Source organism: Microcaecilia unicolor, chromosome 12 (assembly GCF_901765095.1).
Source record: "Microcaecilia unicolor chromosome 12, aMicUni1.1, whole genome shotgun sequence".
Lineage (NCBI taxonomy): Eukaryota > Metazoa > Chordata > Amphibia > Gymnophiona > Siphonopidae > Microcaecilia > Microcaecilia unicolor.
The window spans coordinates 21,542,306-21,565,372 of record NC_044042.1 but is presented as its reverse complement, the minus strand read 5'-3'; the positions used below and the strand labels follow the sequence as shown (position 1 = coordinate 21,565,372).

The following is a 23,067-nucleotide window of genomic DNA, read 5'->3' as shown; positions in this document are numbered from 1 at the left end:
ATATACTGGATAGGAGGAGAGAGATTGGTAAGCTCGGCTCAGGAGAGGGACCTTAGGGTGATGGTATCTGAAGATCTCAAGGTGACGAAACAGTGCGACAAGGTGGTGGCCATGGCCAGAAGGATGCTAGGCTGCATAGACAGGGGTATAGCCAGCAGAAGAAAGGAGGTGTTGATGCTCCTCTACAAGTCATTGGTGAGGCCCCACTTGGAGTATTGTGCTCAGTTTTGGAGGCATTGTATCGCTAAGGATGTAAAAAGACTTGAAGCAGTTCAGAGAAAAGCGACTAATATGGTAGGGAGTTTCCATAGCAAGACGTACGTGGAGAGACTTACTGACCTAAACATGTATACCCTGGAAGAAAGGAGAAACGGGTATATGATACAGATGTTCAAATATTTGAAAGGTATTAATCCGCAAACAAACTTTTTCCAGAAACGGGAAGGTGGTAGAACCAAAGGGCATGCATTGAGGTTGAAAGGGGGCCGACTCAGGAATATTGTCAGGAAGTATTATTTCACGGAGAGGGTGGTAGATACCTGGAATGCCTTCCCGTGCTGAAAATGGTAACGGAATTCAAAAATGCTTGGGACAAACACAAAGGAATCCTGTTTAGAAGGATTAGATCCAAAGAAGCTTAGCTGAGATTAGGTAGGAAAGCCGGTGCTGGGCAGACTTCAACGCCTGTGCCCTGATCAAGGCTAAATAGATTTGGATGGGCTGGAGTGAAGCTATTCATGGGCTTTGACAACTTCAGAAATTTTGGAACAGGACCAGGGCCAGGCAAACGTCTACGGTCTGTGCCCCAAAAATGGCAAGAATAAATCAAGATCAGGTATACATATGATGTATCACTTCATACCATATGTAATGAGTTTATAGACTGGATGGACCATACAGGTCTTTATCTGCAGTCGTCTGCTATGTTACTATGTTACTTGCTGGATCCAGGCATTCATTCATTCATTCATGGGATTTTATTATTCACCAATCTGGGAAACCCCACTCATAATAAAGTACAGTTTCATGTATATCATTATAAGATACACAACAAAAACTAACAGACATCTCCCTAAAGCAGCATCAGAAACAACTCTGAATGTCATAACTCTCGCCTCCCCCCTCCCCAATACATGAACCATTTGGGAGTCGGGACATTCTGACTTGGATGTCCTTTTGAAAATGCCCCTCCACACGTCTTCACAGCCAAACTGCCCTGTTACAAAATTACCCCCTATGACTTTATGCCAGTTTAATGCCATTCTCTAGACAAACCAGCAGGGGGCAGTATTAAAGTATCCATGTGAGTTTCATTGATTTAAATTGGGTTTCTGGAGAGCAGATTTTGATGGCACATGAATTTATGAGTGCACAATCAGATTTTACAAAAATCTAAGCCAGTAATTCACCATACCAGCAGCAATTCAGACTGTCAATAAATAAGATGCACGTTGGTCTTCTGCCAGTATGCTGCTCCCCTGAGGCACTGCTATTTATTGTTGTTACCCATGTTTTACTGAGTCTAAGTATTCAGTCTAAAACTACTCCCTTGTAGAACAAGAGCAAAGTAAGGCCAGAAATAAACCAAAGTTTTTATTAAAAGTCACATTAAAAAAATCCAAAACTATCATGCCATGTTTTGGCACATGCCTGCTTCAGGGGTCATAAAATGTCAGATGTATCTCCTTTAAAAACATTAAACAAACAGGGCTGAGTTCTTGATTACCAGATCTGCAGCTGAAAATATTTCTTATGCTCTCTCCAGAGGAATTACTCGAGTAACTGTGGAAGATTTCGGGGACCTCTGGCCAGCAAGGGTTGTTCTTAATCTCAACCACACTCACTCTGGTGGAGGATAACCCTCCCCCCACACTCACCCTTGTGGAGGGGAATAACCTTGCAAAAATACACTTACACTCCGGAGGGTACCTCACAATTCTTCTCAGATTTATTTAGCAAGCGGAGACACATAAGACAGCTTCTGTAATTTCAAAGGACAGGGTTAGGAGATGGCGAGGATGAAATCGGCTGACACTTCAGCCAAATGCACCTACTCCCCACCCCCTCCCTTGGCAACTGCATGATATATATATGTCCTCTGTGTATGTGACTGCCCATTGCTAGAATGTTCTCGAACCCACGCTGAAAAGTGGCTGGCGTTGCTGTCAGTGCATGGGTTTTCCACATGCTGTAGGAACTTTAAGTACGTAAGTGTTGCCATACTGGGACAGACCAAAACAAAGGTCCATCAAGCCCAGCATCCTGTTTCCAACAGTGGCCAATCCAGGTCACAAATACCTGGCAAGATCCCCAAAAACTACAAAACATTTTATACTGCTTATCCCAGAAAAAGTGGATTTTCCCCAAGTCCATTTAATAATGGTCTATGGATAAACACAAAGGAATCCTGTTTAGAAGGAATGGTTCCGTGGAATCTTAGTGGAGATTGGGTGGCGACGCCGGTAATTGTAAACAAAACATGAGCTGGGCAGACTTCTACGGTCTACGCCCTGATCGTGACTGAATAGATAGGGATGGGCTGGAGTGTAAATTTTAAGGGGCTTCGATGTTAGGTTCAGAACTTAGTACAAGAACAGTACTGGGCAGAGTTCTACGGTCTGTGCCCTGAGAAAGGCAAGGACAAATCAAACTCGGGTATACATATAAAAGTATCACATACCATGTAAAATGAGTTTATCTTGTTGGGCAGACTGGATGGACCGTAGAGGTCTTTATCTGCCATCATTTCATTTACTATGTTACTATGTTACTCTTTGGGGTTCTACATGGAATGTTGCTACTCATTGGGATTCCGGAATCTTGTAACTCTTTAGGATTCCAGAATCTTCAGAACTTTTAGTACAGGAAGAGTTCTGGGCAGACATTTACAGTCTGTGCCCCGAGAAAGGCAGGGACAAATCAAACTCGGGTATACATATAAAGTATCGCATACCATGTAAAATGAGTTTATCTTGTTGGGCAGACTGGATGGACCGTACAGGTCTTTATCTGCCGTCATTTCATTTACTAGGAGGCAGTAAGGGCTCCCGCTCTACTCCTGTGCTAATTAGGTAGCATGCAGTAATGTGCCCACACTACCTGATTAGTGCAGACGTGCCTACCCTCCGCCCACAGGCACACCTCCTGTGCTAAAAAAAAAAAAAAAAAATTTCTAGCACCTACCATGGGACACCTCAGCGCATCCTGAGGTAGTATTCTTTTAGTGCACGGTAAGCCCATGTAACGCCTACCATGCCTTAGTAAAATAGTGAGTGGGAAAGTCCAGCATTAGGACAAACTAAGCCCCTTTACCAGCGCAGCTGAGATAATATTTAACTATCTCTCTGACCTCATGTGCACCTTTCGCTAAATTAGTCACCTCATTTTCTAACTCCTCTTACTCTCTTACCTATCTATATGTTTCATCTTTGCTTCTACCCTACACTGTCAATTAAAATATTCTATTACATATTGTATTGACATTGTAAACAGTATACTATAATTAGAAACTGAACAATAAGCTCTAAATAGCTCTTTAAAGTGACCATGTCAATTATCCGTATATTTGAAAATTATAAATACTTTTAAATATAAAAGGCCTGAATAGCCCAGGGTACCAACTGAGTGGACACACCTGATAAGGCTTTTATCGTGGGCCAACAACCCTCTGAAAAAACCTACAGAGTGAGATACTCAAAACAATCTGTAGTAAAAAAAACAGAGAGGTTGTGATATTAATACTAATAATTCAAATATTGGACTATATTATTAACACAGTCTACAATATAAGAGCATAAGAATGACAAAGTGTAAGTCGGAAGTGGAAAAAAATCCACAAAATAGCGAGACATAAGGCTGAAAAATATTTCGATAGCTACTGGAGTACTTAGCTTCAACCACCGAAAGAAAAACAGATGGGAGGCGCCTCCACCTACGAAGATGTACAATCAGTCTATTGGTCTCATGGATTTTCTCTCAATTGTATTAATATTACAACCTCTCTAGTTTTTTTTACTACAGATTGTTTTGAGTATCTCACTCTGTAGGTTTTTTTCAGAGGGTTGTTGGCCCACGATAAAAGCCTTATCAGGTGTGTCCACTGAGTTGGTACCCTGGGCTATTCAGGCCTTTTATATTTAAAAGTATTTATAATTTTCAAATATATGGATAATTGACATGGTCACTTTATAGAGCTATTTAGAGCTTATTGTTCAGTTTCTAATTATAGGTTAGCTCTATGCAGATCTGTTAATTTTTTGATAAAGCAGTATACTATGCCATATTTTGTATTATTAATGGAATATTTTTACTGCTGTAATTGTCTATTGCTCATGTTTGATTGATTGATTGATTGATTTATTGCATTTGTACCCCACATTATCCCACCTTTTTGCAGGCTCAATGCGGCTTACAGAGTGTTGTTATGATGTAGTCATTACAAGATCTTAAATACAATCAATGATAGGCTGAGGGATCTTAAGTACTTACACTGTCTTCAGTAAATTCCTTCAAAAAGGCAGTAAATAAATCCTAATAAATACAATTATTGCTGTGTTGATCTATGGTAATAAACTGTTTAAACCAAAATATGCATATAAACTGAGTATATGAACACATTTACACCTTCATAACAGGTGTAAATTTGTGTGAGAGCATATGCACACCACTGGGGGTCATTGCAGGAATTTATTTTATAAAGGTATTCATAAGTATGAATCAGTCTTTTGGACATTTTCACATAGGCTCCCTGTTAGCTTCTTAAAGCATTTTTCTAACAAGATGGTCTCACTTCTGGTCTCAGTTCTGTAATGGAAGAAGCCCCCTTCTAATTGCTCTGAAACATCTGTTCATCTCAACTGTAGCTCTGATTATGCTACAATAAACCTGTACTATATATATATATATATATATATATTTTTTTTTTTTACTAGGCTGTGATGACAGTACTTTCTAACCATCAATACTGCATTTAAATTGCACATTCTCTGATTCATGTTATTGCACTACTAATAATTGGGCTGGAGGACATTCATCTGTTCCTTTCGTCCGTGTATTTTGGAACAGAACTGCAACTGCCGTCTATAAGCGGCTGGGTGGCAAAGCATCACAACGAGGAAACTTTAGAAACTTACAAAAACCGAGTCGCTTTTGAAAAATGCTAGCGAATTTCTGGCAATCCCGATATAGAAAGATGCTGAATCAATACAACTGCAAACTGATTTTTAAAAACGTTTTAAAATTCCATCAACCCTCCCTCGCACCACCACCCCCCTCCCCGGAAAAAAAATGCAAAGGGTGAGTGCAAAGCAAAGTGTTGTTTGGTCTGGAGGTTGCATGGAGTTTGCATTGATCCATTGATTGCACATGGTCTCAGCCTGACCTCCTGCTCCCGGAGAAGCCGTTTCCATAGCGACGGGTCCCGTTCCCCCAGCGGCCGATTGTAAATTCCTACAGGCAGGCTGGGGAAAGCAGGAGCAGGGGGACGAACAGGCAGCACAAGGAGAAGCTCACACACACAAGAAGAAAAAAAAAATCAAGGGCGTTGCGTGGATGCGAATTTCTCCTCCCCTTTCCCAGGTCCTCAGCCCTGAATCGGTCTCTCTCTCTGTCTCTCTCCTTTTCTCCCTTGCTGCTGCTGCTCCTGTTCCTTGCTTTGTAAAACTGGAATGAGCTGCGTTTGTAAGAGGGTCAAAAAAAAAAAAAACCCCAGCTGCGGATTCTAGCTCCAGAGAGGGCGATCGAGTCCACTTCTCCTTGTCTCTGTTTGTTCAGGCTCTTAAAGAGCAGCAGCATTAAGAGCTCAAAGCCCAAACAGTTTCCTCCCCCCCCCCCCCCCCCACCCCCTCCATCATTTCAATCCTCAGCTCCTTCACTTTGCAAACTCTTTGCAATTTTAACATCTGTATAAAACACACACACAACAAAAACCCCAGCCTGATCCTAACCAATTGCAATGGGGGATTTGGGGGTTTCTGGTTTCTGCTTGCTTTTCATCCTCCTGCACTCTGGCAACAGTCTGGGAAGTAAAGCCAGTCAAGGTAAGAAAAGACCGGTACCGGTTTGTTATTTGCACATGTGTCTTGGACCGTCTTTTGTTCTGTGCTTAACCTGTAAGACTACAGTTCTGCTAAATACCATTTCTACTGACAATGATACAGTCCGGTCGTTTGAATTTTATCTGTTTGGTTTTTTTTTTAACAAATATTTCAGAACACGATGAAAAGTTGTTGTTGTTTTTTTTTTTTTTGCAGGATTCATGGCATAAACTCATCAAGCTATATATACGTGTTTATGTATTCATGCCAACATATGCATATAGAAACATTTGCACGTATATAAATACGTACAAGTGATAAGGGCTGCTTGTGTGTGGGAAAGCCTGCACTGCGTGAAAAAAAATGCCTTAAATTGTTTTGAGGGGGGATATAGAAACACTTAAAACACATACAAATTATGTTTCGTTTAATGATGCCCCTAACTTGGAAGGAATTTCAAGGCCACATTCTTTGTGCTTAATGCGTATTTAATAGAGAAGACTTTAAGGAGAAATAGCCAAACTCAAGTAGAAAAAAGGAGTTTTAAAGGTCAGGGGCCTTCAACAAGCCTCCATGTGAATCTTTTATGTGAAGTAGATAGAGAGGAATCGGTATTGTTTAGTGCATTTCTGCTTTTAAGTAATCGCAAGTAACCTCTCGTGCTATTTTCAGTTCTGGGGTTTGGTTTATCCCGTTCTAGTGAAAAGTAGGTCAGAAGAACCTGAGAAACAGAGGGACTTTTAAATAAAATACGGACCTAAGAAAATTGTTACCTTTCGGCAGTGAAGGCTAACAGATTCCACCTTGTGCCAATGTCTTCTGAAGGGCGAGGCTTGTAGTAAATGAATGGCCAGTTTTGTGCCGGTCGGTTCTGTTTGTCGATACCGGGGATGGGTCTGACCTCTTCAGCGGAGCCTCTTTGACGTGAATAAAATAGCTGTGAAAGAATTTGAACTTGAGAGTGTGGTAGGATCCAGGCCATATTTCTCAAAAGACAGAGCTCTCTGGAAGTGAATGGTAAAAAGGCAGAGAGACAGAGAGTGGCAGTGCTCAGTGAAGATTAAGAATCTGTCAGATCAGATGAGCAAAAGGCAGAAGTTGAACTTGAAAACAATAGTTTTATAGGCTGGATATATATGTATTTTAAAAAAATAAAATAAAATGCCACTTTCTAACTACAACCCATGCTGATATATTTAAAGGTTGAAATGATAAGGAAATAAAAATTGTTGCTATAAGTTGAAACATTCTATCTTTATCTGTGTCGAATATGCTCTCTCCATAGTCGATGACCTAAAGAATGATACAACCCAATTTCGCACTCAGGAACGTTCATGTATTACCATAATTTATTCTTCCTTAACATATATATGCACATGATATATATCTATACCATGATCTGTTCACGTATGTTATGTTACATGTATGTTACCATGTATGTATGTATGCAACTTAACACATTACCATTTGTAATTCTGTCACCCGGAAATGGCAACTGCCATTACGGCAAATGTAAGCCACATTGAGCCTGCAAATTGTTGGGGAAATGTGGGATACAAATGCTACAAATAAATAAATCAATCAATCAGAGTACAGGAATGAAACCTACATTTTTTTCCCCTTCTTGGGAAATGTCAACAGTGAAGCCTCAATACTTCATATGCAGTTATCCCCTGGGACGCCCACCTCTACACATGGAGGCAGTTTAGCTCAGTATTATGGGTTTGCTTTGATTTTAATAAACACATTCATCGCTTGCAGTTTACGTTGACTGATTTAGAACGTCGAATTATGCTGGAAGTTTAGTCTAAAAGAAATAAATAGACTTGGGATAAGTGGAGCTTGGATTAGAGCATCTTCGGAGAGGAGCCTGTCTGATAGACTATTTCAGAATGTTGGCCTTGTTTGATGCTTGGGATGGGCACTCCTTCCTAATCGCCCTGCAAAAGCAAACTTTCACCGTCAAGAGTAAGTGGAATGCTCTAAAAACCCTGTAATTTTGGCAAGCTCTGACTGACTTCTAGAAGAGACAATTGAGGCTGCCTGTTTTGTCGTTGTTGCAAGAATTACAAAATCAGATGCACACTCTTAAAACTACGGACAGTGATGTTTCTGAAGAAATGATAGTATAACAAAGATAAAATAGAATATTCATTGCTCCTTCCTCTTAATTTATTTCTTGTGTTCCTTTCTCATACCTAACTGCTCTTGCTTTTCATACTCTTTGAATATTCTGGAGCAAAGTTTCAAACCACTCACCTAGCTGCAGCGTCTGCAGGTACAAACTTCAGACTTAATTTTCAAAGGGAAACTAGCCTGGTGGTTTCCCTTTGAAAATTTCCCACGTACGCCTGCGGATTGTGCCCCTCCTTTTTCCGCAGGAAGATTTTTTAAATGAAAATAAAAACCCACAAATAGATCTGAAAATCCAAACTATGCTTGACATTTTTCAACATTTCCCAAACACCCCCCTGGGAACACCTGCCCATCTTGCTGAACGTATATATGTTGTAGATGTGTGCCCATACTTTTGAGTGTGGACAATTTTCAGACAGACTAATTTATTCTGGTAGATGGTTGTCAAGTTTACCCTCTTTGTGACATCAACTAGTGATTTAAAATTAGAAAAAAGAACAGATATATTGTAGAAACCTGTAGACCCCATATAATAAGGCCATGGGGTCCAAGATATTTGACCATGCTATTAGTGAATCCATGTTATTTGGGGTGTACAGTGTACTAATTATATAGAAGGGTGGTTTGCACGGCACAGTAGTGGGCTGGGATACCTGGATTCAAATTCCACTGTGGTTCCTTGTGATTATGGGCAAGTCGCTTAACCCTTCGTTGCCTCAGGTATAAACCTAGGGGTCCTTTTGCTAACATGCAGCAAAAATGGCCCAACGTGGACACGTTACAATGTTGTGCATCAGTTTTCAGTTTTGCGCTAACCACGCAGTAATTACTTTTTGTATTTCTTGAGGGGCATGTCAAGGGCAGAAAGCGGGCATTGCTGTGCTAACCAGTAATGCGTCTACATTACTGCGTGCTAACCAGTTAGCGCAGTGGTTCCCAAACCAGGTCCTGGAGGCACCCCAGCCAGTCAGGTTTTCAGGATTTCCACAATGAAGATTCAAGAGCTAGATTTGCATGCACTGTCTTCACTACATGCAAATCTCTCTCATGAATATTCATGGTGGATATCCTGAAAACCTGGGGTGCCTCCAGGACCAGGGTTTGAGCTACATTCAAATCCCTTTGCAAAGGTTTTGGGTCAAGGAACTCTATCATAATATACACCATAGGCAGCAGAATGGGGGAGGGCTTAGGGGTCATGGTCCTACCAATTTTTTTGGCCCACACTATTTGGGTCCCATTAAACTTTTCTGGCGCTCTTACTCCCTTGGTTTTTGGTCTGTTTTGGTTTATCTTCCGCCATTTTTTGTGGTTTGTTTCGTTTTCACGGGAGATTTGGACCTTTCTTTTGTGTGTTCCACACTATTAGCAACCAGGGAGACAGGACACAGGTAGAGACAGGGGTGTAGCCAGAAAACAGATTTTGGGCGGGCCTAGGCAAGAAGTAGGTGGGCACCAAGTGTTCTCCCCCACCCCCACCGCCAAAAAAAAAAAAATCTCAGCTGGCAGGAAAATGCTTTTCCACCTTGGCAGTCTGCAGCAGGCATGCGCTGAAAACTGAGCATGCGCGGGTGCCGGTATCGTGGAGAGTAGCGTTTTCGTTACCATCAGGGGGAAGCCTTCAGCTGGCAGAGCTTGGGATCCCCACCAGCTACCACTAAATATGTGCTACTGTTGGGTGGGCCTGAGCCCTAAGTGGGTGGGCCCTGGCCCACCCATGCCCAACTGTGGCTACGCCACTGGGTAGAGAGTTGGCTTTGTTTGACCCTCCCAAAAGAAAATATGTTCTGCCCCTGATATATGATAATTTCGCTTCCTGCTCCTCTCCCACCATGTGTTTAAAATTGCGAGGCAACCTTAGGGATATTTATAGAACTCTGGTTAAAAAAATTCCAGGTTATAGGATGAATCTGGACGTTGCTGAATAGACCTGCATCTTGTGGGAAGTGGTGTTATTAACTTACACCCTAGAGCTAGGAGTGAAGATACTGAGGCCCTCAGGGGTCCTTTTACTAAGGTGCGCTGAAAAATGGCCTGCGGTAGTGTAGGCACAGGTTTTGGGCGCGCACAAAATAATTTTTTCAGCGCACCTGCAAAAAAATGCCTTTTTAAAATTTTTGCCGAAAATGGACATGTGGCAAAGTGAAAATTGCCGCATGTCCATTTTGGGTCTGAGACCTTACCGCCAGCCATGGACCTAGCGGTAAAGTCTCACGCGGTAACCGGGCGGTAATGACCTATGCACATGAAATGCCACTTGGCACGCGTCTGAAAATAAAAATTATTTTTCGGATGCGCGTATCGGACAAGCGCCAAAAACGAAATTACCACAAGAGCCACGTGGTAGCCGGGCAGTAACTCCATTTTGGCGCACATCGGGTGCACATAGACACGCGGCTTAGGAAAAAAGCCCTTAAGTAAATTTATTTGTGCAGCTCATACATTACTATAGATTGAATTCATGCAGTGGATAACACTGTATTGCCAACGTATGGTACATAGCATTCAATTTAAAACCTCTTCTATTTGTAATACTGTTTTGTGCATTCAGGAGCCCTTCTGCCAAAAGTGTTGAATTTTTGGGCTTAACACACAAAAGTAACACTGCATCAAGGTGGGGCATTCCCACTATTACTACTACTACTTAACATTTCTAGAGCGCTACTAGGGTTACGCAGCGCTGTACAAATTAATAACTAAGGACGGTCCCTGCTCAGAAGAGCTTACAATCTAAAGGACAAAATGTCAAGTTGGGGTAGTCTAGATTTCCTGAATAGAGGTGTTGTGATTAGGTGCCGAAAGCGACATTGAAGAGGTGGGCTTTGAGCAATGATTTGAAGATGGGTAGGGAGGGGGCCTGGCGTATGGGCTCAGGGAGTTTGTTCCAAGCATGGGGTGAGGCGAGGCAGAAAGGGCGGAGCCTAGAGTTGCCGGTGGTGGAGAAGGGTACTGAAAGGAGGGATTTGTCTTGAGAGCGGAGGTTACGGGTAGGGACGTAAGGGGAGATGAGGGTAGAGAGGTAAGGAGGGGCTGCAGATCGAGTGCATTTGTAAGTTAGTAGGAGAAGCTTGAACTGTATGCGGTATCTGATCGGAAGCCAGTGAAGTGACTTGAGGAGAGGGGTGATATGAGTATATCGGTCAAGGCAGAAGATAAGACATGCGGCAGAGTTCTGGACGGACTGAAGGAGGGATAGGTGGCTAAGTGGGAGTCCGGTGAGGAGTAGGTTAATATGTGTTAATATGTTAATATTAACATGTGTTAATATTCAGATTAACACGTGGTACCTGGTCTTGGTTAACATGGAACCACTTACTGCCTCCTATTTAGAAGTTTACACTCAAAACAAGAAAATAGTGATTGGTCCCAGCTTGCCAGTATGTTCAGGAATAAATCACTATATTTAGCGCCTTATGTCTCTAGGTAGGAGGAAAAAGAACCTTAGTTGTTGCTGAAACCAAGACACTGTTCATAAGAGCTGCATGATTCAACGTTCTTGGCACAGCTATACTCAATCATTGGCTCACCCAAAAAACCTCCAAGTCCAGAATGTATCTTTTTTTTTTTTTCTTTCTATGATCTCTTACAGTGACTTTTTAAAAAAAAATTTTTGTTAATTAATATTTTTCTTGTTGTTTTCTCACAATCCTGAACAAGTCCAGCAAGTCTGGTCAACTATACAGAGACCCTACATTATTTTTTCAAAGTCTTTTATCAAGGCTACCCATTAGCATCTCCACTTTTCAAGCTACGAGGATCATTCAAGACTCCTGAGGCAGGCCTGTGGCCGAAACACAGTATCGTTTATCGTTTATTTATTTTCTATACCGTTTCTTATTGCATACACAAACCAGAACGGTTTACATCTTAAACAATAAAATATCAAAATTTAAAATAACATAACTACTACTACTATTTAGCATTTCTATAGCGCTACAAGGCATACGCAGCGCTGCACAAACATAGAAGAAAGACAGTCCCTGCTCAAAGAGCTTACAATCTAATAGACAATAAATAAATAAATAAATAAAGTAAGCAAATCAAATCAATTAATGTGAACGGGAAGGAAGAGAGGAGGGTAGGTGGAGGCGAGCGGTTACGAGTCAAAAGCAATGTCAAAGAGGTGGGCTTTCAGTCTAGATTTAAAGGTGGCCAAGGATGGGGCAAGACGTAGGGGCTCAGGAAGTTTATTCCAGGCGTAGGGTGCAGCGAGACAGAAGGCGCGAAGTCTGGAGTTGGCAGTAGTGGTACATAACATATAAGAACTCCATTAATTTGACAGGAAAGCACAGCAAGCTAAAAACATCCATTCTAAAAAGTAAAAACATCAGTGGACAATCCATTCATAACAAGTTTATATAAGCAAAACATATGATTTGTTACTGCATGTTCATTCTGCCCATGTTCCCCTTTTTCATCCCAGATTACTTTCAAATGTATTCTGAAGTAGATGTGTTTTTAGAAGTTTGCGAAACTTAACATATGATTCTTCCAATCTAATAGTTTTAGGAAGACAATTCCGGAGAGAGGGAGCTAGAAAGAAAACAGCTGAATTTCTAGTAGATTCCCATCTAGCCTTTTGTGGTGATGGAATTATTAGTCTGTTATCGGTAAGTGATCGGAGAGTTCGTGTAGGTGAATATGGTAAAATAACGTTGGCTAAATATTGAGGAGTCAGTAAATGTAGGGCTTTAAAAGCCAGAGTAAGAATCTTAAATTTTATTCTGGCTTCAACTGGGAGCCAGTGAAGATGGTATAAAAGAGGTGTAATCCTATCATATTTTGACGCTCTACAAATAATTCGAGCTGCAGTATTCTGTATCGTCTGTAGTCGTTTTACATCAATCTTAGTAAGACCTGCATAGACGATATTGCAATAATCCAGACGTGTTGTAAAACATGCATGTGCTAAGGTACATAGTGAAGTTTTATCAATAGAGTTTCTAATAGAACGCAATTTTCGCAGATGATAAAATGATTTCTTGACTGTTTCTGATATTTCTTCACTAAATGATAAAGCTGAGTCAATAATGACTCCTAGGTACCTAAAAGATTTCACCGTTGGTATCTGTTTATCAAATAGTGTAGGCATTACAGCAGTACTGTGTTGAGTCTGTGAATAAAGCTGTTTCTTTTATCATCACAGTCCCGTTTCCCTGGAGTCATTGGTCCATTTCCCACTTCCTATTAGACAACATTTACATCTACATTTACTATCAGCATTCATATTGTTTCGCAAAAACGAGCATACGAGAGCCGTAGCTTATTAACAGACTATCCCAACGGGAGCGGAGCCCGTTTCACATCCGCTTCTTCAGGGGACGTCCTCGATTGGTCTCATACTCTACAAAATAGCAAATCAAAAATCAATCCTCAAAACCTTGCTCATATGCAAATATATAAACATATATGAAATGCAAAGTATACTTCTACCAGTGACACCGCTCTCTTTTCTTAGTGCTTGGCAGGAACTAAGGAACAAAGATGGCGCTCAATTTATCAAAAACGCCAGCGCCTGCACAATGATGTCACTAGTATTTGGAAACCATCGATCTATGATGATACAAAAGAAATCTTCAAATCTTTGTGCTGCAGCCCTACAGTACGAAACTAAAGAGGCTATCTCTTTTTTATGGAGGGTGTCAAATCTATGTTCATTCATCCGAATGTGCAGGGGACGGATCGTTTTCGCAAGAGCATTGAAGCAGATCAACCACATGACTAGATTTACAGTTTGTTCGATGTCTCAACTTATATGTTTTCACATTCCCAGGATTAATGAACTCGGCGCATTCTTTCATGATAGAACAGGATTTGCAATGACCACATTTGCTATGTTTACCCTCGGTGTATGAAATGTGTAAGTCCAGTAACACTGCTGGACTCGGAATCTCCTTTAGATTTGAACCCCACGAGTAGGCTATCTGCAAGGATCGTGATGCAAAAATGGGATGTGTAGTCATGACATTCCAATGTCTTTTAATGATATTAGTGACCAATTCACTACCTGTTGTATATTTCATGACGAAAACATCCATATTGACATCCATATTATCAATGTGTTTATCTTGAAACCACCAGGATCTATCATTAAAGCGTGCTCGAGTTAGAGCTGTACATAAAACGTTTTTGGGATAACCTCTAGCATCCCAAAACTGTAGCTAATTCAATAGACTACTTCTTGAAATCAGAAATTTCAGTACAAATTCTCCTGTACCTCAGAAACTGAGAATAGGGCAAACTTTGTTTTAATTGTTTAGGGTGACAACTACGTTATTGAAGCAATGTGTTCCGATTTGTGCTTTTTTTTTTAATATACAGTAGTCTTGAAAGCAAATTGACTCTGTTGAATCTGAATATCCAAAAAATGGATCATGTCCGCAGAACATTCCAGGGTAAATGAGAGTGCCGGATTCCGACTATTAAGCCAATTGATGAAATCAGATAATTCCGCAATGGACCCCTTCCAAAGCAGGAAAACGTCGTCGATGTATCGTTTCCAAAAAGCAATTTTACCAAGAAAGGAAGAATTTTCTATCCATGCTTTTCAAAAACCATCATATGCAGATTCACTACACTTGGAGCAAATGTGGCGCCCATTGCGACCTCAGTTTTCTGAAGATATATCACATCCTGGAAAAGAAAAAAAAAATGTCCGTCAATGCTAACTTAGCCAATTTAAGCAAAAAAGCAGTAGGAACATCGTGCGGCTTTGGTCTAGTATCCAATGCAGCCTCAAATACTACTAAAGCCTCATCTTGTGGAATACATGTGTAAAGTGATTTAATGTTTCTCCTGTTTATTGACTTCCATTACTTGTAATAATATTAGAAAATGCGTAGTATCCTTGATATAAGAAGGAGCTGCTTGTGCCAATGGTTTGAGAAAAAAGTCAACGAATATTGAGAGAGGTTCAAGTAAAGAACCTCTAGAGGAAAAAATCGGTCTTCCTGGGGGACGTTTGTCATCTTTATGGATTTTTGGTAACGAATAGAAAACCAGAATAACTGGATGTGAAACATTTAAACATTTTATTTCTTTGGACGTCAAAACAACATAGTCATGAGCTTCCTGAGTTAACCTATGAATCTCACCATGCAATCTAATAGTGGGATTTTCATCCAGAGGCTGATAGGTGTCCAGGACACCTAATTGTGACTGTACTTCTTGAATATAGACGGAGCGATCTTGTATAATAACCGCACCACGCTTATCAGCCTTTTTAACGACTAGTTGATGGTCCTTCTGTAATTTTTTCAGGGACTGTTTCTCCACCTTGGTTAAATTATCATTTGTTGTTATGAGATGACCAAGACAATACATCCCTCAGCACTAACTGTAAATCTATTCATATGGTTTATCTACTCAATGCCCTTGCGACAAAATCTATATGGGCAAAACGACCCATCCTCTGCACATTCGGATGAATGAACATAGATTTAACATCCTCCATAAAAAAGGGACGGCCCCTTTAATTTCACACTGCAGGGCTACAGCACGTACATTTAAGATTTTCTTTTGTATCATCATGGATCGATGGTTTCCAAATACTAGAGGAGGAGATTTAGATAGAAGATTGACACAACTGGAACAGTGATGGATTTATCGTTTAAATAATTTGGACCCCCATGGTCTGAACAAAGTGGTGGAGTGGTCAGTATTTCTTTAATTCGAGCTGACATCATTGCGCAGGCACCAGTGTTTTTGATAAATTGAGCACCATCTTTGTTCCCTAGTTTCTGCCAAGAACTAAGAAAAGAGAGCGGTGTCACTGGTAGATGAATACTTTGCATTTCATATATGTTTATATATTTTCATATGAGCAAGGTTTAAAGGGACTGATATTTTATTTATTTATTGCATTTGTATCCCACATTTTCCCACCTCTTTGCAGGCTCAGTGTGGCTTACAATACATCGTGAATGATGGAAATACAATTTGTTACAATTTGATTATGGGTTACATGGTGAGGAATTATGAGAAGACAAAATGAAGATAACATTATGAGGCAATAAGAACTATAGGATAGCAACTTGAGGATAACTTCATGAGACATGACACATTTCTAGCTATAAGTGAGGGGTTTCATAAGTGGTGAAGGTACGAAAAATGAGAGTGCAAAAGGAAATATTATGAGACATTTCTAACTATATATAAGGAATTTATGTGTTTTGATCCTTATGATATATTTTGTCAAAAAGATGGGTCTTCAGTAGTATGCGGAAGCCGGTTAATTCGTAAATCGTTTTCAGGTTGCGTGGTAGTGCGTTCCAGAACTGTGTACTCATATAGGAAAAGGTTGATGCATGCATTTGTATTTTAGGCCTCTGCAGTTAGGGAAGTGGAGATTAAGGAAAGTTCGGGATGATTTTTTAGCATTCCTGGGTGGTAGGTCTATCAAGTCTGACATGTAGGCAGGGGCTTCACCATCTTGTGAACCAAGGTGCATACTTTGAGTGGGAGCCAGTGCAGTTTTTCTCATAGGGGTTTTGCACTTTCGTATTTTGGTTTTCCGAATAGAAGTCTGGCTGCTGTGTTCTGGGCTGTTTGGAGTTTTTTCAGTATTTGTTCTTTGCAGCCTGCGTAGAGTGAGTTGCAATAGTCTAAATGGCTGAGCACGAGTGATTGCACCAGGCTGCGGAAGACGGACCTTGGGAAGAATGGTCTTATTCTTTTCAATTTCCACATTGAGTAGAACATCTTTTTGGTTGTGTTGTTCGCGTGGGTCTCGAGTGTTAGGTGCCGGTCAATAGTAACTCCAAGGATTTTTAAGGTTTTTGAGATTGGCAGATTTAATTTTGGTGTATTGCTGGTGGTAAATTTCCTCGTATTGTATTGGGAGGTAAGTATTAGGCATTGGGTTTTTTCTGCGTTCAGTTTCAGTTGGAATGCATCTGCCCAGGTGTTCATGATGTGTAGACTTTGGTTGATTTCGTTGGAGATTTCACTGATGTCTTGTTTGAAAGGAATATATATCGTTACGTCATCGGTGTATATGTATGGATTGAGGTTTTGGTTTGATAGTAGTTTGGCCAAGGGGATCATCATTAGGTTGAATATTTGTTATTTTGTAGAGTATGAGACCTATCGAAGACTTCCCCCTGAAGAAGCGGATGTGAAACGGGCTCCCGTTGGGATAGTCCATTAATAAGCTAAGTCTCTTTCTGTCTCTCGTATGCTCGTTTTTGTGAAACAATATGAATGCTGATAGTAAATGTAGATGTAAATGTTGGCCAGACCTGCTAGACTTGTTCAGGATTGTGAGAAAAAAAAATAACAAAAATATTAATTAATAAAAATGTTTAAAAAGTCACTGTAAGAGATCAAAGAAGAAAAAAAGAGATACTTTCTGGACTTGGAGGTGTTTTGGGTGAGCCAATGATTGAGTATAGCTTTGCCAAGCACGTTAAATCATGCAGTTCTTATGAACAGTGTCTTGGTTTCAGCAACAACTAAAGCTCTTTTTCCTCCTACCTAGAAACATAAGGCGCTAAATATAGTGATTTATTCCTGAACATACTGGCAATCTGGGACCGATCACTATTTTCTTGTTTTGAGTGTAAACCTTGAGTAAGTGATCCTTTTCTTCATTTGAGTTTTTGATACTCCTATTTAGAAGGCCATACATGGTCCCGTATTAACTCTGCATTAACCAGTTAGGGCCAGATTCTGTAAATGGCATTCTAAACTCTAAACTCCCTATCTCAGACAGCCTGAAAATTCTCGGAGTAACAATCGACCGTAACCTATCACTAGAGACCCAAGCGAAATCCACCATAAAGAAAATGTTTTTCTCAATGTGGAAACTCAAACGCGTGAAACCATTCTTCCCGAGGGAAATATTTCGTAACCTGGTATAGCCAATGGTACTAAGCCACGCAGATTACTGTAATGGAATCTATGCGGGATGCAAGGATCAAATCATAAAGAAACTTCAGACCCCCCAAAACACAGCAGCCAGGCTTATATTTGGCAAAACACGTTTTGACAGCGCCAAACCACTCTGAGAAAAATTGCATTGGCTACCAATCAAAGAGCATATCACTTTCAAAATCTGCACTACTGTTCATAAAATTATTTACGGCGAGGCACCGGGATACATGACAGACCTCATCGACCTGCCAACCAGAAACACCACAAAATCTGCACGGTCATACCTAAACCTCCACTACCCAAGCAGCAAAGGACTCAAATACAAATCCACCTATGCATTCAGCTTTTCCTATCTAAGCGCACAACTATGGAACGCATTACCAAAAGCAGTAAAAACTACACTCGACCACCTAAATTTTCAGAAAGTACTAAAAACAGACCTGTTCAGAAGAGCTAACCCCACCGACCCAACATAAAAATGCCTGGTCACTTGCGACACAATGTAACCAAAGACCGTAACGGACATTACCTGACTCTTCTTCCCCCTTTCCCTCTCTAAGTTCCCCCCAATTGTACCTACCATACATGTACCTCATTCTATCACAATATCACTTTGTATTCATTCATACCATGTATTTGTTCGGACCGGAATCGGTTAACGCCGTTAACGGTTATATGTAAGCCACATTAAGCCTGCAAAAAGGTGGGAAAATGTGGGATACAAATGTAACAAATAAATAAACACGTCCAGAAAAAGAGCTTAATGCTATTCTGTAGTTAGGTGTGTTGTATTGAATAGCACATAGCACCAGGGAACGCTCCTGCGTTTAGACAGGGCCACTTACGTCACTAAAAACCTGGTGTAAATACTCACTCCCTAAATGAAGGCGCATTCCCCTGAACTCTATAACAACGCATGTCCATTTGAGTAATGCCCTGATGCCCACATTCCTCCCATAGCCTCACCTCCTTTTCAGCTATGCGTACTGGGATTTGTGCGCACCTGTTTTTAGAATATGCCTACAAAGAAACGTGTAAATTCCAATTATTGCTACTTAGTGATGATCGTTTTTTGTTGGCCAGTTATCATCACTGATTAGCTCGTTACTCAAAGTGTGCACGTAAATTGGTCGCACACTCAATTTAATATGCGCTACTCGCCGCAACTTATATAGAATCTGAGAATTTGCTCATATTAGCCCTCTCCTCAAGTCACTTCACTGGCTTCCTATCCGTTTCCGCATACAGTTCAAACTCCTCTTATTGACCTATAAATGCATTCACTCTGCAGCTCCTCAGTACCTCTCCACTCTCATCTCTCCCTACATTCCTCCCCGGGAACTCCGTTCACTGGGTAAATCTCTCTTATCTGTACCCTTCTCCTCCTCTGCTAACTCCAGACTTCGTTCCTTTTCTCTTGCTGCACCATATGCCTGGAATAGACTTCTTGAGCTGGTATATCAAGCTCCATCTCTGGCCGTCTTCAAATCTAAGCTAAAAGCCCGTCATCTACTATGTTATGTTACTACTAGCCGTTAAGCCGTAAAAACGGGCGAGTATTGCAGCCCTCCTCTCTCCCCTGGCCTCACCCTGTCCACTGATCCTCCCCCCATATCCAGCAACCCTCCTCTTTCCCTTGGCCTCACCCCTTCCCCCATGTCCAGCAACCCTCCTCTCTGCCCTGCTCTCACCCCATGTCCAGCAACCATGCCCTCTCCCCCCTGCCCTCCCCCCATGTCCAGCTACCCTCCTCGCCGCTGCTCCCTCCCCCCTCCGTGCTGGGCCCCCTGCGCTGACCTGACAGCGCCTCTCACCTCCATGTGAAAGCGCTACAGACAGCAGCAGATTGCTCTGCTGCTGCCTGCATCGCTTCCACACGGAGGTGAGAGGCACTGTCAGGTCAGTGCAGGGGGCCCGATATGGAGGGGTGCGGGAGTGGCAGCGGCGGGGATGGGGGGAGGGGGAAGGTTGGTTCGCGCGATGTTCGTTTCCAGGCGGTAGCGGCGGGGTCCGACAGTCCGACTCCGTTTCCCTCTCTGTTCCGCCCTCTGACGTCATGACGTCTTGACGCGAGGGCAGGGCAGAGAGGGAAGTCTGTACTACTCATTTGCAGGTGAGTCGGTCACTTGCCGTTTATATGTTTGATGTTTTTGATGCTGCTTTTAACTCCTAACCCTTATTCACTTGTTCAGAACCCTTATTTTATCATCCTCACTTTAATATTCCCTTATCTTTTGTTTGTCCTGTTTGTCTGGCCTAATTAGATTGTAAGCTCTGTCGAGCAGGGGCTGTCTCTTCATGTTGAAGTGTACAGCACTGCGTACATCTAGTAGCGCTTTAGAAATGATAAGTAGTAGTAGTAGTTGTTGTGTGTGGTAAGTGAAATGCACTAGCTAGTTAACATTTTCACACCCACTTTCTATCCTGGCCACACCTTCTGACAGAAAAATTCAGTAACATGCATTTTAATGAACAGAAACAGGGAAACTACCGCAAAACCCCATAACGCAGTCATATGGTAGCCCCTTTCAGCATGTTAACAAGTGATAAGTGCTTAACACCCTTTAGCTGAATGACTCCCGGTAATTGGCTCTGGTGTAGTACAGCTGTTTTTGTGATGCAATTAGTATACTGAAGGTATCTTGGCCAGTTACGTAAATGACCTTCAATTCTGATAGAAACACAAATTCAAGCACTTTTACACAAAATTAGAGGGGTTTTTTTGTTGCTGTATTCATTTCCGAGGCATTTTGGACTCGATTCAGTAAACAGGTGACAAAAAAAAGATACATGTTCAGTGCTCTGAATTGGGCGCTGTTTATAGAATAGCGAGTAGCACCGGGATTCGCAACCAACCTGAAAGCCTAAATTAAGTGCAGATCGCCGAATTCTATAATACTGCGTGCATCTTTAGCAAATGCCCTTGACCTGCCCATGCCTCTCCCATGGCCACGCCCTCTTTTCAGTTCTGTGCTAAAAAATTTGTGTGCGCATCTTTCTAAAATATCGCCTAGCCGATCCCCCCTTGAAGTTATAATCCGCTTAAAGGTCCGACTGGTACACATGTAGTCAAGCTTAAAGCTTTTGTAGCCATACAAAGCCAACCCTCCCGCGCCGCCGCTGTCGCCTACCTTTGCTGGTGGGGGACCCCAACCTTCGCCAGCCGAGGTCCTCTTCTTCCGGCGCAAGGCTTCGTTCTGTTTCTGACGTCCTGCACGTTGTACGTGCAGGACATCAGACTCACAGTCACAGTAACAGACTCAGACTCACAGACTCAGCTGATCTGCAAGGCTTCGTTCTGTTTCTGTGAGTCTGACAACGTGCAGGACGTCAGACTCAGAAACTGAATGAAGCCTTGCGCTGGAAGAAGAGGACCTCGGCTGGCAGGGGTCGGGGTCCCCCGCCAGCAAAGGTAGGCGACGGCGGGTTGACGGCAGGAGGGGGGGGGTCGAGAGGATCGTCGGCAGGGGGGTCCAGGGCCACATCTACAGGGGCCCAGGCCCCCGTGGCCCCACCTAGCTATGCCACTGGCATCTACAGTAGCACATGCTAACTGGTTAGCACACAGATACTGCTTGAGCCCTTAGCGCTTACAAACTATTGTTGGGCGAAACACGGCCTGTGTCGGGCATTTGTTTCATACACGGTATCCTCAATAAAGTCTTTTTGGATATTATACTGATCTGCTGGTTTGTTTTCCACGTTGGATTTTGCAGATCGTTTGCCTTGTTGTTTTCTGGAACACGAGCGCATGGCCATTAATGGGGAAAATAGAAAATCAGTCATATTGGACTAGATTCTATATATGACGCCTGAAAAATTGGCGCTGAAATATTTCCACTTAGGCGTATTCTGTAAACCATGCCTAGATTTAGGTGGGGTTTATAGAATACGCCTAGTGGCCATGCCTGTGTCTAACTCTAGGCTCTTCCATTTACACCAAGTACAACTTGGTGTGCCTAAGTTAGGCATGGAGAATGCTCACAGCCCCAACTATTCCATGCCTAGCAATCTGTGTGTGTAAATTCTAATTAGTGCCAATTAGTATCAATAATTGCTTGTTAAGTGGCAATGATGGGAACTGATTGGCTTGTTAAGTAATTAAATTGCTTGTACAAATCCAGAATATGACTGGATTTGCATGCGCAATTTCGGTCACACTATGTAGAATCCGGGGGGGGATTATGGCTGCAGTAAAAATGGCCTTGGTGCACAGGAAAGACCTACATAAGGGAAAAGGAGTGGGACTTGATATACTGCCTTTCTGTGGCTTTTGCAACTACATTCAAAGCAATTTACATAGTATATAGAAGTACTTATTTGTACCTGGGGCAATGGAGGGTTAGGTGACTTGCCTAGAGTCCCAAGGAGATGCACTGGGCATCAAACCCAGTTCCCCAGGATCAAAGTCTGCTGCACTAACCACACTCCATGTAGAATCTCAAATAGTAGCAACATTCCGTGTAGAGTCTCAAATAGGGAAAGGGAAATGGGACTTGATATACTGCCTTTCTGTGGTTTTTGCAACTACATTCAAAGCAGTTTATATATTACTAGTAAAAATGGCCCGTTTCTGGAGCCAATGAAACGGGCGCTAGCAAGGCTTTCCTCTGCCCCTTCCCACCCAACCCACCCAACCACCCAACCACCGCACCTTCGCCGTCACTGACGCCATTGCGCCGCCCTGCTCGCCATCGATGTGTGACTGAATTGCTCCGCCCTCAACGTCATAACGTTTGGCGCGAGGGCGGGGCCCAGAGACTGGGTGATTTTCGTGGCTTCAGCACCACAAACTTACGAACCTTGGCTTCAGTGATGTCAGAGAATAGAACGTTGAGGGTGAGTTTTATATATATAGAAGATATACAGGTACTTATTTGTACCTGGGGCAATGGAGAGTTAAGTGACTTGCCCAGAGTCACAAGGAGTTGTAGTGGGAATTGAACCCAGCTCCCCAGGATCAAAGGCCGCTGCACTAACCACTAGGCTACTCCTTCACTAGCAACATTCCATGTAGAATCTC

At 42.0% G+C, this 23,067-nt stretch overlaps 1 protein-coding gene across 5 annotated transcripts in view; it reads left to right on the top strand.

The window, feature by feature from the left end:
• Positions 1-5,894: 5,894 nt before the first annotated feature.
• Positions 5,895-23,067, top strand: part of SCUBE3 (signal peptide, CUB domain and EGF like domain containing 3) — a 297,033-nt gene continuing 279,860 nt past the window's right edge. For all 5 annotated transcript variants that reach the window (XM_030221603.1, XM_030221600.1, XM_030221602.1 and 2 more), the window contains exon 1: positions 5,895-6,038. In XM_030221603.1, the coding sequence (XP_030077463.1) occupies positions 5,954-6,038 (85 nt within the window). In that variant the 5' untranslated portion in view covers positions 5,895-5,953. The remainder of the gene's footprint in view (positions 6,039-23,067) is intronic.